The following is a 13,762-nucleotide window of genomic DNA, read 5'->3' on the forward strand; positions in this document are numbered from 1 at the left end:
TTAGTAGGCATTTACTATTGTTGGTGAATTATTCTCAGATGAGTATGTTTGCAGGTAACTTTTTGACTACTAAGTCACTGTGAAGATTGGTTTATGTCTTAAGGAGTGGAGGAAAACAATGGACTATGAAATTATTATTTTTAGTGCATAGCTGCCAGTAGATCACATAGATGGAGGATGGAGAATGGCCGTTGCTTTGACTTAAGAAATGATGTATGTGAGTTCATGGGGAATGAATTATCAAGTTAAGGACCTAGAAATGTTTGTGTGTCCCAGAATTTATTAGAACTTTGGGACTATACCTTTGTTGGAAATGGCATGTGTTTTAGGAAAAAGTATCTTGTGTTGTGAAAAATGCTTTTAAAGCCCCAACTTGTGACTGCTCTTTTCCCAGCCTTCCTTGCTGGCCTGACCACCTTTACAGAACTAGGAATGTTCATTCCATTCTTAGAGAATCCCTTGAAGTACCTTGTCTCCTGACCATTTACCCATCTACCTAGGTATTACTGAATAATATGTTGGCTGGCTTGTTAATTGTCTATTTCTTTAGGGCCCTTTTGGAAAAAATGCCATCTCTATAAACAAAAGTTTTTTGATGCACTGATGATTTTATTCTACTCTTTAAATGTTACAGTTCAGTTAGGGACTTCAAGGAAGAGGCACTTCCCTATACTCAAAGGAAGCTTACTTAGTTATTGGTATTAAAACAAATGTGCAACAACCTAAGGGAAGTTCAACCCCAGGAGTATATAGAGTGTCAATTGCATGTGCTATTACGCTGGGGCCATTATACTCTTTACAGATCTGTGGATCCAATAAGGTTCTGGTCAACTCTCCCCAAACTGCAGTTTAATTAAGTTGGCCATGAATATTTGGTTTTACAAAATTTTATATTCAAGATTAAACACTGATTTTCAGATTACCAATTTCACAGACTTTGAATACAATCATGAATAAGATATATGTACATAGAAGTGGTACAATTCCTTTGATGCTTATTGGTTATGCTTTTGGATTCATCAGTCACTCTGGATATTGCCTCTTCCCTCTCTGACAAAGAGTTCTATTCTGATTGGACTGTTTCAATAATGTACACGTAGTTTTATTTGGTAAGGTTAACGATTGGAGGATACTGGCATATCACAATCATACAGTTTGGTCAACTTAGAGCTACCATAGGGAGGTGACATGGTATGATAATAACTAGAGCTATGACTCACATACTTAGAGATTTCCATGTGTTTTACATTTATAAACTTATTTAATCCTCACAACAGTCCTGACATAATTACAATCCCAATCCCCAGAAACTGAGAGAGTAAGTGGCTTGCCTCATGTGTTTAAATCTAGATTCCTGTGCTTTGAATCTAGATTCAAATCTAGTTTTTCCTGACTCTTAAGTCCTCCTATTTTGGGTTGGAAATCAAGAGAGCTGGATTCCAGTAGCTCAGCCTCTGACTAACTGTGTGACATTAGAGAAAAAAATTTTTCCTCTTTTGGGCTTCATTTTTCTTATTAAAAGCAGGAATTTGGGGTTGGGCATCTCTAAAGGTCTTTCTAGTTCTGATATTCTGTTGATGACAGTATGGGTTACAGTCTCAAAGAAGTAGAATAGAATAAAATAAAGCTTGCCACCAAAATTATGGTGAGGATAACTTAATCTTTCATGAGGGACTCAAAAGTCTTCTGAAAGGATGCTCCATAGTTAATAATAGCTACTTGTTTTATAATGTCATTTCTGCAAAATATTATTCTTTTAAAGGACCATAGAGATAATTAAACATAACTTCATTTTATTGCTGAGAAAAATAAGGCCTGGAAAGCAAAAATGACATTACCCAAGGTCCAGATTTCAAATTTAGATCTTTTAATTCCAAACCTAGTATACTTTTCATCAGATATAAATCAAAACAAAGCTAATAAAAGCACACCTACATATCTAAATTTTATAATAAATTCCAGCTTCTTTAAGTAGTAAAAATTTGTATTTTTGTCTTATTTTTGTGTGTCAAAACCCCCTAACTTTTAAAATATTTGGTTTGGGAATAGAAAGGGATGTAATGGATTTCATTTTGAAATTGACATCTTCTTTTAACCGGAAACAACCTTAGGCCTACTTAATTTTACAATATCATTAAACACATTTCTAAAAATCATGTTATGGGGCGGCTAGGTGGCACAGTGGATAGAGCACTGGCCCTGGAGTCAGGAGTACCTGAGTTCAAGTCCATTCTTAGACACTTAATAATTACCTAGCTGTGTGGCCTTGGGCAAGCCACTTAACCCCATTGCCTTGCAAAAACTAAAAAAAAAAAATAAAAATCATGTTACATTTTTGAAATCATAGGCATAAATTAACCTTAAAAGGTTAACAGAATTCCAAATAGCAGAGTATTGAAAATCAGAAAGCTTGCCATTCTTCCAAAGATCAAAGAGAACCTAATCAGTCAAAAAATCAAAGTCAGAAATCTATTAAGTAATAGCTCCAGGGGGCCAGGCAGCAAGATCTGCCTTAAGTTCAGAGCAATAGGTCCAAAGTCACGTGGTATGGACAGAATCCAATCAGGAAAACAACACTAGGAAAGGGATAGGGTACTTCAGAATAGTGGTTTTCACTACCTTTCCTCATTTTTTGGATATACCAATCATGTTGCATGTCTCCTCCATCCTCCAGTTGGGGGAGACCAGTGAATGTAAATATATGAACTGCATATTCAGGCCTAAGAGGATGCAAATTAGTCACTCTAATAATAATTAAGGGTGGGGGGATTCTTATTTGTTGATAACATGTCTTTAAAATGATTTTTAAAATCATATCTTTTGTATTTAACATTGCCTAGATTTCCCTTTCTGTCTCCCATCCCAGAAAATTATGTTGTGTTGATTATATCTATGGTCCTTTTACAGAATAATCTTTTGCAGAAATGATATTATAAAACTAGTAGCTTTTATTAACTATGGAGCATCCTTTCATAAGACTTTTGAGACACTCAAGAAATGTTGTTAAAATGTTGGAAAAAACCCCAAAACAATAACACTGCTTACAACTTTAAAAAGAGGGTAATCAAAGATGTAAGTAGTTATTCTAATTAAATCTCGTTAAGCAAGGTTGTATGATCAGTGCCTTTATCTAGTTTTCCCAACATTGCCAGAGTTTTTTCTTTCTCTGTCTCATCTGATCGTCACCAATATTCATTTAGTTTTGTTAGTGGATAGGGATTCCTCTCTTACACCAGGCTTGAGCAGTGCCTTTGACAAAATTCTGGGTAGTCAAACTTTCAGAGATATATGCCAGAAAGATAGCAGTTCATGTCTACTGTTTATCGTGGTTATTGTAGAATATTAGAATTACTTCTTTCCTCCCACCCTCAGCTATTTGGGAATGATCATTTTCAATTCAATATGTATTTACTGAGTGACTTATACATACAACAGGGGAGATCTAGCTGTAGTTGTGACATAGTCCTTGTACCTATCAAGTTTGTTTTATGGTTGTGTGGCAAGTCACACCCACTTGCCACAGTTAGAAAATGTTACAATTATATTCTAACAAAAATGTTCTAATTATGTAGTGAGAATTTTTATTATGTAGAATTCTTTTTCAAAATACATCTTTGGAAATTTGAACCTCCTTGCATGTAATGGGGAATCCATGGTAGTGAAAGTCAACTTGAATGAATAATAAATTCAAATTATAGAATAACAAAAATATGATATAGTTCTCTTTTACTATTTTCTAATTACTTGCCTTATTACTGATAAACTTTGTTATAAATAATATCAATAATTAAAAGAGGGTAAATTGATGAAAAAATACCATTTATAGTTGGCCCATGGTAAGTAATCTGCATTGGTTTGAATCCCTACTGTGTCATTTAAGTGTGACCTTGGGCAAATCATTTAACCTTTTCAGGTTTCAGCTTTCTCATCTATAACATGAGGAGATTGGACTTGATGATCTCTAGTCTTTTCTAGCTTTAAATCTGTGATCCTATATATTATGATCTAAGATCATATATATATATATATATTATATATATATATATACAAATTTATCTTCCTATATAAGCAATAGCTTCAAGAGTCTGCAATTTTATGGGTGTGAATATTCCCGCCATTAACAAATAGCAACCTCTTCATTCCTTAGTAGGTATTTTCTCTGAATTTCTGGGGTTGTATGAGATTATATTTTTCTGGAAGCAAGTTATGAAACTGAATGTTGCTGTATAAAGCTAGATTGGTGGGCCTAGGATGATCCATCACAAGCCCTATAGAAATGCCCATTCAGTTTTTCATAATTTTCAAAAATAATAGTAACTTAAATTTATATGGAGCTTTAAGGTTTTCAAAACAGTTTCCCTACAGTCATCCTATGTAGTAGATAATGCAAGTATTATTTATTAATCCCAGTTTCCTAAATGGCAAAGCTGAGAGTCAGAAAAATTACTTGAACAGGGTCCTGAAGCTGGTAAATGACAGAACTTTGACTTGAATTGAGATTTTTCTAATTCCATTCATAAATGTGCTACCTCTGTGATCCAGAATTCAGAAATCTTCTTCTCCGACCACACTCTACAGACTTTTCACGTCTATCTCTGACTTCTCTTATAAAACCCTACATTTTGCACTGTGAACTCTCTTCCAAGCCATCTCCACTGACTACCTACTCTCTTCTCTTTTCCCCATCTTGGTCCCCTGGTGAATTCATCCACCTCTACACTGTCCTCTTGAATTCCTAGTCCCCTTAATACATTCACAATTATCCTGCCAAGCTTCAGCCTTGAATCACTCTCCCCATTTGCTGCCTTCAGTCCTACACATGTGTTATACAACCTCACTGAGGCCCTCATTTCTTTGGCAGTTCTACTATACCTCCCTAATCAATTGATGATCCCACTCTCTATAGCAGCTCTTCCAAACTTTTTCATCTTTACCCACCTTTAGCTGAAAACTTTACCTCATATTTTAAAGAAAAAAAATGAGTCCACTTGCCATGTGTTGCCTTTTCTGCCCTTTTCTTCATCTTTTATCTTTCTAATGCCTTCTGTCACTTCTCCTCTGCCCCTGTCTCACATGATGAAATAGCTTTATTCCTTACCAAGGCTAAACCACTACTCACTCAACTGATCCAATAGATTGCCCCTTCTGCTATCTTCACTCTATCACTTATTTTCAATTTCTTTCTCTCTACTGGTTCATTCTCTCTACTGCCTATAAACATGCCCTTGTCTTCCCCTACCTGAAAAATTCCCTCATTTGATCCTTTTGTCCTCACTATCATCTTATATTTCTTCTGCCCTTTGTAACTAATCTTTGTAAAGGCCATTTACAAAAGGCATCTCTTTTTCTCCTTTCCCTTCTTAAGCTTCTACATTTCAGTTTCCAACCTGATCTGAGAGCTCTGAAACTACTCATTCCAAATTAACTAATGATCTCTTAATTGTAAAATGAATGATCTTTTTTTCAGTCTTCCTTCTCTGATCTCTCTGCAGCCTTGACACTCTTGATCATCCTCTTCTTTTGATACTATTTTCTCTCTAGATTTTTTCCAACATCACTTTTTTCCCTGGTTCTCCTATCTATCACTCCTCTTTTCCCCTTGTTGCCTCCTCTTTCAGATCATACCTTCTAACCTAGATGTCCCTCAAGGCTCTGTCCTGGAATTTCTTCTCTTCTCGCTCTGTACTACTTTGTTTGGTAATCCTATCAATTCTCATGGATTTAATCATCATCTCTAAATTGATTCTTCTAAAATCCTTCTAATCCCTCAGTTTCACAACCTAGGAATCATCCTTGACTCTTCACTATCTCTCACCCTCTTTATCCTCTCCTATTCATTTGTTACTAAGGCCTATGGATTTTACCTTGTTTTTTTTATGCAATGCAATGGGGTTAAGTGACTTGCCCAAGGTCACACTGTTAAGTATATGAAGTGCTGGGGTTGAATATGGATTCAGGTCCTCCCAACTCCAGAGTGGGTGCTCTATCTACTGTACCACCTAACTGCTCCAGAATTTTACCTTTTCAACATCTTTTGAATGCCTAGAACATTCTCCCTTTTCATCTCCTATTGATTTCCCTGACTTTCTTTAAATTCCAACTAAAATCTCATCTTTTACTGAAAACCTTTCCCAATCCTGCTTAATTCTAAACCTTATTTATTTTAATTATTTCCTATTTATCCTGTTTGAAGCTTGCTCAGTATATATTAATATTCATATTATCTTTTTCATTAGACTGTATACTCCTCAAGGGTAGGGACTGTTTTATGACTATTTTTTAAATCTGAAATGCTTAACTAAGTACTGTTTATTGATAGATTTATTGTTTCACTGCAGCAATGGAGGGTAGTCTGGGTTTTTGAAGGCTTTGGCAATGGAGCAATGGAGCAAGTTGGAAAGGCATTGGATACAGTACTGATGGTGGATTATATATTTGTTGGCTAGCCTAGTCTAGGTTTATCACCTCCAGAAGGTTAGGGCCTGGGGCTGGATCTTTTCAGGACCCATCAATTTATGATACAGTCTGTTGAGGTATTGTGAGCATCATTGGTAAAAGGTATACATACTCTAGTGAAATAAAAAAAAAATCTCAGATGCTGAAGTGACTCATCCATTTGTCCAGCCCAGTGATACCTGTAAAAAACTTGTTGGCTATAAATTTGAGAAATATTGTCTTCCCTACCAATAAGATGCTTTGGATTCTACTTGGGGAAGATAATTTAAGGAGTCTACACCATTTTCTGTGTTATACTAGTGAGTCAACAGAATTTAAGTATTGCCTAGGCTAGACATTAGAATTAAGAACAGAAGAAACAAGGAAAGGCAAAATCATGGTCTCTGACCTTAAGGAGCATGCATTCCAACTGGGGAGACAATATGTACAGAATTAAGTATGCATATAGTATATATATATATATATATATATATATATATATATATATATATATATATATATATATATATATATATATATATATATATATATATATATACTCTGTATATACAGTCTAAATGAAAGGTAACTGCAGAGATAAATCACTATTAAGGGGAAAGCACTAGGAAAGGCTCCTTTCAGAGATAAGTGGGATCTTTATTGGAAATAGTTGATAAATTTGTAATTATAATTTTTCTGTTTCTGATAGGTTGTAGAATTATTTAAGAAATAAATGGCTACTCCGCCCAGACATTGAGTACTTTGCATACTAAAGACTAGCAGGAACCACTTAGATTTCAAAGCTGGAAAGGACTTTGTGGCAAAGTTTCCACAGGTAAAAGAGGATTATGGTGATTGATAATGGTGCCTGAGGAGTTCAGAGATCCTTGTGTATTTCATCCCATTTTTATTCTTTTATAATCTGTATTGTTATTTTCATGAGGCATTCAACCATCTTTCTGATTACATTAGTTACTGTGACATCATACAACTTTGTCATAAGGTAAAAAGTTGGTCTGTCTGCTCAGCATTCTGTCATGTAGAAAGCCTGAATAACCAAGATTTGTTTACTTTTGAATACTTTTCAGTAAAATAATAATAGTTTGTAATGACAACCATTCAGATAATTAAGAGATCTGCTTTTAATAGTCTGCTTTTAGCTTTGGTCACTATTTCTTGTTTTACTGACACTGATCTAAAAGGTTTTTAAGAAAGCATTTAAGAAAAATTATGGTAGCGTCAAAAATAGTTGTTTTTAAAATAACAACAGTAGTTCACATTTTTATAGCACTTTATGGTTTACAAAGCACTTTCCTCATAAAAATCTTAGGAGGCAGTGGGTAGTATAAATTTTATTATCATCATTTTACAGATGAGGAAACAACTCTCAAAGACATAAAATAACTTGCCCTTTACCATATAGCTAGTGAGTGTGTCTAACAGAAGCGCAGGTACTCTCACTTCCAAGCTAGGACCCTTTCTATTATGCTATGCCATGAAACTTAGACTAATTTGTATTAATCACATTATACAAAGTTATAGGTGGCATTTTGGAGGGTTTTAATACTAAATCTGTTGCTGACAAGTTTTGTGACTTTCAGTAAGTTATTTCAGAACTCTTTTTTTCAGTTTTATCACCTATCAATCAATCAATGAATAAACATTTTTAAAGGACCTACTCTGTACCAATTACTTTGAGAAGCACTGCAGGTAAAAAAAAGAGGCAAAAGACAGTCATTCTTCCTAGGAGTTTATAATCTAATCTAAAAACAAATATTTTCAAAGCAAGCTATGTGTGGGATAAATAGAAATAATCAGCAGAAAGAAGGCACTAGAATTAAGAAGGGTTGGGAAAGACTTCCTGTAAAAGATGGAATTTTCATTGGTAATTAAGGGAAGACAAGTCTGTTGGGGACTTGAGGAGGGAGAAATTTCTAGGCATGAGAGATAGCCAGAAAAAAATGCCCAGAGACAAGAGATAGAGGTCTTCTTCATGGAACAACCAGGAGACCAAGTGTCACTGAATGGAATTGTTTGTAATGTGTAGAAAGTTATAAGAAGACTGGAAAGGTAGGAGGGGCTAGTTTATGAGGGACTTTAAATGCCAAATGGAGTATTTTATATTTGATCCAGGAAGTAGTAGGAAGCCATTGGAATTGACTGAGTAGAGGGATGAAATGACCAGAATGATCAGAATGGGAAGAGTTTTGAGGTAGGCAGACCCACTACCAGACAATTGAAATAATGTGATGAGGTGATAAAGGTCTATGGTTGCACTGTCAGAGGAGAGAAAGGGACATATTAAAAAAAAAACTTGGAAAGATAAATTTAACAGACCTTGGCAACAGATTGGATATAAATGGGGGGAAAGAGGTTGAGAGATAGTGAAGAGTCAAGATGATTCCTAAATTGTGAGCCTGAGAGACTGGAAGGATTGTGCTGCCTTTGATAGTTAATAGGAAAGATAGGGCAAAGGAGATGGTTTTGGGGAAAGGTAAAAAATTCAGTTCTGCACATGTTGAGTTTGAAAGGTATGAAAGACAATTGGAGATCAGCAGAGAGTTTGAAGTAAGATAAATAGATATGAGAATCAACAGCATAGAAATGACAATTAAAACCATGTGAATTGATGAGGTGAAGTACCTCATCTAAGTGAAGTATCATGTGGTGAAAGATGATACCTTCAATAGAAAATAAGAATATTTGTAGGGAAATTTGTAGGAAAAATTGTAGGTTCAAGGAAGAAAGATGACCAAGCTCTGTTTTGGGTGTAATGAATTTGAGATGCCTGTTGGTCAGTCATGAAGTGAAGGCAAAAAGGCCATTGGCAATGTGGGACTCTTCTTCCTGAGTTCAAATGTGGCTTCAGATATCTGGAAAAGTCACTTGACCCTGTTTGAATCATTTTTGTTATCTGTAAAATGAGCATGAGAAGGAAATAATGGCAAAACACTCCAGTTTCTTTGCCAAGAAAACCCCCAAATGAAATCATGAAGAGTGGAACAAAAAGAACAGTATGGAACTGGAGCTCTTGAGGGAGAGTAAGGTTGGTTGTGTAATTGGAGGATGCATTTACATAGAGATAATGACTGAACTCTTGGAATTTAGATGTGTGATCACCAAGAAAGGCTCCTTATTTATGATTCCACTTGTGCTTATGGTGTTTCTCTCTCCTTTTACTTTGATTAAAGGGGGTTGAAGAATATACCACAAGTTCATAATTATGTTATTTGAGTTCCTAAATTGCTATCAAGAAAACAAATATAAATTCTAAATTTCACAGGAAAAGAACAAAAAGCAAATAGATTTTCCCTTTTCACTTAAATTTGAGTAATTACTCTGATAATCCATGGTCTAATTTTATTGCTCTTGAATTAGCTACTAGCTATCATTCCTTCAGTCAATTGAATAATAAGGGATTTCTTCTTTCATCTTCTCTACCTCCTCTTACTCCTAGACTTCCTTCTCACCCTCCCCCCCTCTTTTCTTCTTCCTTTCATTAATTTTTTTCTTTTCATAATCATCATCATGAACTTTAAAGTTTTTGAAGTGCATATAATGTGGGCATGGTCCATCAACCCACTTTCTCTTCTCTCTTCCTTTTCTGGAATGGTTTTATTACCCAGGATGGGTGCTTCTCTTTGGAGTCCTTAAGGAAGTACTAGGCTCTTTCATCAAAAGAGAAGCTTTGAGCCTGAGGATTTATTGTTATTTTGACAGCTTAATATTCCCAGAGAGGATGGACATAATTCTACAACTCACTTTCAGGGTAATCCTTGTGAGGTTAAATGATCCTATCTGCTCTGCATGCTATTCTTGATCTCCACACTTGGTGTGCTTCTCATTTCACAAATTTGCCAAATAAGCCACATCTACTCAATCAGAAATATTGACTAAACTGAAGGTAAAGGAAGAATAATTATAACACTTTACCTGGAAACCAGAGTTGCACTATCCTTATGCACACAGTATCCTCAGAGGAGAGGACACAAACTTATAAAGTCATAGTAGGAGGTACCTGCTTTGGGGATCACTTTTGCCTTGGGCAACTCACAACTCTGGACTATAAGCCTTGAATTGCGCTATCTCTCTTAGGGTGGGCTGGGACCACTCCTTTTCTGGATCTCTCTTTTCTCCTACTGGGAAAGGCTGCTTCCTAACCTTCTCTTTGGAGTTGCTAAGAAAACACTATGTTCTTTCAATAAAAAGAGAAATTTTGAGCCTGGGGATTTGTAAAGTTTTTCCAGGTCAGTCCCTTTGGCTGGACTTTGAAGATTTTATGTCTCTCAGTTTGCTCTTATCTCTGTTTCTAGACTTGATTTATCTGGTGCTACTTCTGGATAGTATTTCTCTCTATCAGATACACACAGACACCCATTTTATATATTATAAATGTACATACATACATGCACACATCTACACAGAAGTAGATACATTCACACATATATGTATATGCTGATTTATTTAGAAGGCCAGTTTTGACCAACCCTTGCTTTGAAATAGTATTTCTTATGTGAGAGGTTGAGAGATAGCGAGGAGTCAGAGATGATTCCTAAATTGTGAGGCTGAGAGACTGGAAGGATTGTACTGCCTTTGATAATTATAGGAAAGATAGGGCGGAGTAGATGGAGAAGTCCAAATCCATATTTTTTCCAGCTAAGCAAAAATTAAGCAACATACTTTTGCCCCATAGTCATGAAATGGTTCTTTCATCCTTAAAGTTTTCATACCAGTAACTTGAAAATTAGATGCTGGGAAATGGAATACATTGACCATATAGGTATTTTTCTCTCTCTTTTTTTTTCAGAATGTCTCTAACAACTGTCCTTTATTCTACCCTTTGGGAAAATTGTCCATATCTGAAAGGAGTACCCCATATTTGTTATTATTACTTCCCGTTTTGTATATGAGGGAACTGAGATTAAAAGATGTGTCTTGGTTTGTTTGGTGCTTACTGTTCAAGAGCAGTCTCAAGGTGTAGGAGTATCTAATTTTGGCAGAGGTTTCCCCGCTGATCTTCCAAGTTGTACTTGGTGTTCTCTGGGTTGGCAAGGTCAAGAAACCGCTTCTGCTGCTGGGACCCAGGTGCCTAGGCACCCTGCAAGCTTTTCTCCAAAGACTGGAGCTCCTTTGATCTGGTGTGATATTCCTGGCTGTGCTGTTACCCCCTCCACTTCCATGGAACAGAGCCTTCCCATGATCTTCCAGGTTACCTTGGGCTGGAGAATTGCCTCACTGGTTCTTCTGTGAGTTCTGTCTCTTGAAAATTTAGTTAGAGTCATAATTTTAAGGTTTTTGGAATATTTTGAGAGAGCTCCTAGAAAAGACTGTTCTCATACTGCCATCTTGGTTCCGCCCCTAGGAGTCTAATTTTGTCTTCAATGCTTTTATTTTTAAAGCTGCTACTTGGTTCACCATAGCTCAATTGCCTTGGTTCTCTTACTTTTATAAAGTCTTATGAGTCTTAGCAGTCTATAGTTTTATTTTAAACCTTCATTATTAGTCTGCTCACATTTGTCAATACTTGTTACCCTTCCTCACCTACTTTTTCTTTCTCATCCAGAAGCAGATATAATATGAAAAGGTAAGCATAAACATAATCCTATTCCATATTCTACCACTTTGAAGGACCAATTCCTTCTTTTGGTAATCTGAGTTCATTTTCATACATGAGAGGCTTTCCATCTCCTTCAGCAGATGCTTTCAGTTATTATAAAAGGCAAACAAAAATGGAATAAATTTGAGAAGAGCATGCAATTAATTTCTATGCCTCATTCCTTTTTATTCACTAAAACATCATGGTCCCTTTATATTACCTTGATAAAATAGCTACTGACCACAAATTTAAAATGGATCAGTTCATCTACTTCTTCCCAACTGAATTCTTCCTTGTAAGGCCCCCTAGTTTTTGGGAGACTTACAGAGGTATGTTTATGTGGGAGTGTCTTGGAATAATTTAGTTTCTATTTGTTTTTTCGTCCCATATTCCAATAGATATGTACATAGAATCATTGTAACACATTTATATGCCCCATTCTAAAGTTTCCATGTTAAGCGTTCTATCACTTTTTCCTAGGGTCTACACCCAAATACCTTTGCAAGAATGTTTTCATAGATATGGAGAGAGAAATGGCAAATAAGGTAACTGTCCTACACAGCCAATGAAACCCTCTTGTGATTTTCTTTTATTCTTGCCCCCTGTCCCTGCCCCACTCCAACCACCCAGGAAAAAAGCAAAAACAATGAGAAGCAAACTTTGTCCAAGTAAGAATAAGACACATAGGTACATGGGAGTGGAGAATAAAAAAGATCAATAGATTTAATTTACAATTATTCTCTAGTCTGAATTCTTGCTTCTTTCCTTTTTTAAAAAAAATTACTTATTTCTCCAAATTATTCTCCCAATGGAGTCATAGAAATTGTAGAATGAATATATTCTTGAATCCTAAAATAATTTCTAATAATTATATATAATATGAATTATATTACATATAATTTTATGTATGGTCTCCCCCAGTTATAGTGTAAGCTCTTTGATAGCAGAGACTACCTTTTTATTTTCTTGATAAGTATATCACCAGTTTTGAAAACTGGTGCTTCATACATAGAAAGTGCACAATCATAATTTTCATAATTTTTATATATAGACATATGTATATATCTATATATATAAATATATACATATACATATACAGATATAGATATAGATATAGATATAGATATAGATATATTTACACACACACAGAGCTACCATTAGAAATTTAGGAATAAGAAGCATAAATTGTCCCTGGGACAAGTGAAAAGAATTGAACATAACTTTGAGGGGAGGAGAGTAGAAAACACCAGCTTAAGGTTGCCATTGGGGTTGGATAACAGGAATGGATAGGGCAGGGTAGATGTTGACCTCATTCACCCTGGTATCCATAGCTTCTTATTTTGAACAGTTAGTGTTGCTAGTTAAACACTAAGCTCTATTGTTTATTTTTGTGTATTGGAGAACTCTAGTGTTCCAAGTATCTTCTAAATACAGTACCCTGGGGAAAAGTTCATTGCTCTGTAAATAGAGGTATGAATCTCCCATGCTCTCTGTGGACAAAATCTCCTTTCCAGTGTGTTTTCTTTAAGTCATCTAAGATAGTGTAAAAATATGATTTCTGTGATGAAAATTAACTGTGAATAAAATGATAGGATTAAATCATCTTTTTATTCCACAAACAGTTCTTGAGGGCTTACTCTGCTCAGGATCCTATAAGGATTTAGATTGATGAATTAGATAGGAGATCTTTGTCCACAAGGGACTTGTAGAAGAGAGAAAATATGACAAAAA

At 35.4% G+C, this 13,762-nt stretch overlaps 1 protein-coding gene across 1 annotated transcript in view; it reads left to right on the forward strand.

Annotated features, from left to right (window-relative positions):
• LOC141496420 (uncharacterized) overlaps positions 1–13,762 on the forward strand; it is a 91,858-nt gene that overhangs the window by 26,192 nt on the left and 51,904 nt on the right. The window contains exon 5 of the mRNA XM_074198969.1: positions 12,512–12,576. Coding sequence (XP_074055070.1) covers positions 12,512–12,576 — 65 coding nt within the window. The remainder of the gene's footprint in view (positions 1–12,511; positions 12,577–13,762) is intronic.

Source organism: Macrotis lagotis, chromosome 8 (assembly GCF_037893015.1).
Source record: "Macrotis lagotis isolate mMagLag1 chromosome 8, bilby.v1.9.chrom.fasta, whole genome shotgun sequence".
NCBI lineage: Eukaryota > Metazoa > Chordata > Mammalia > Peramelemorphia > Peramelidae > Macrotis > Macrotis lagotis.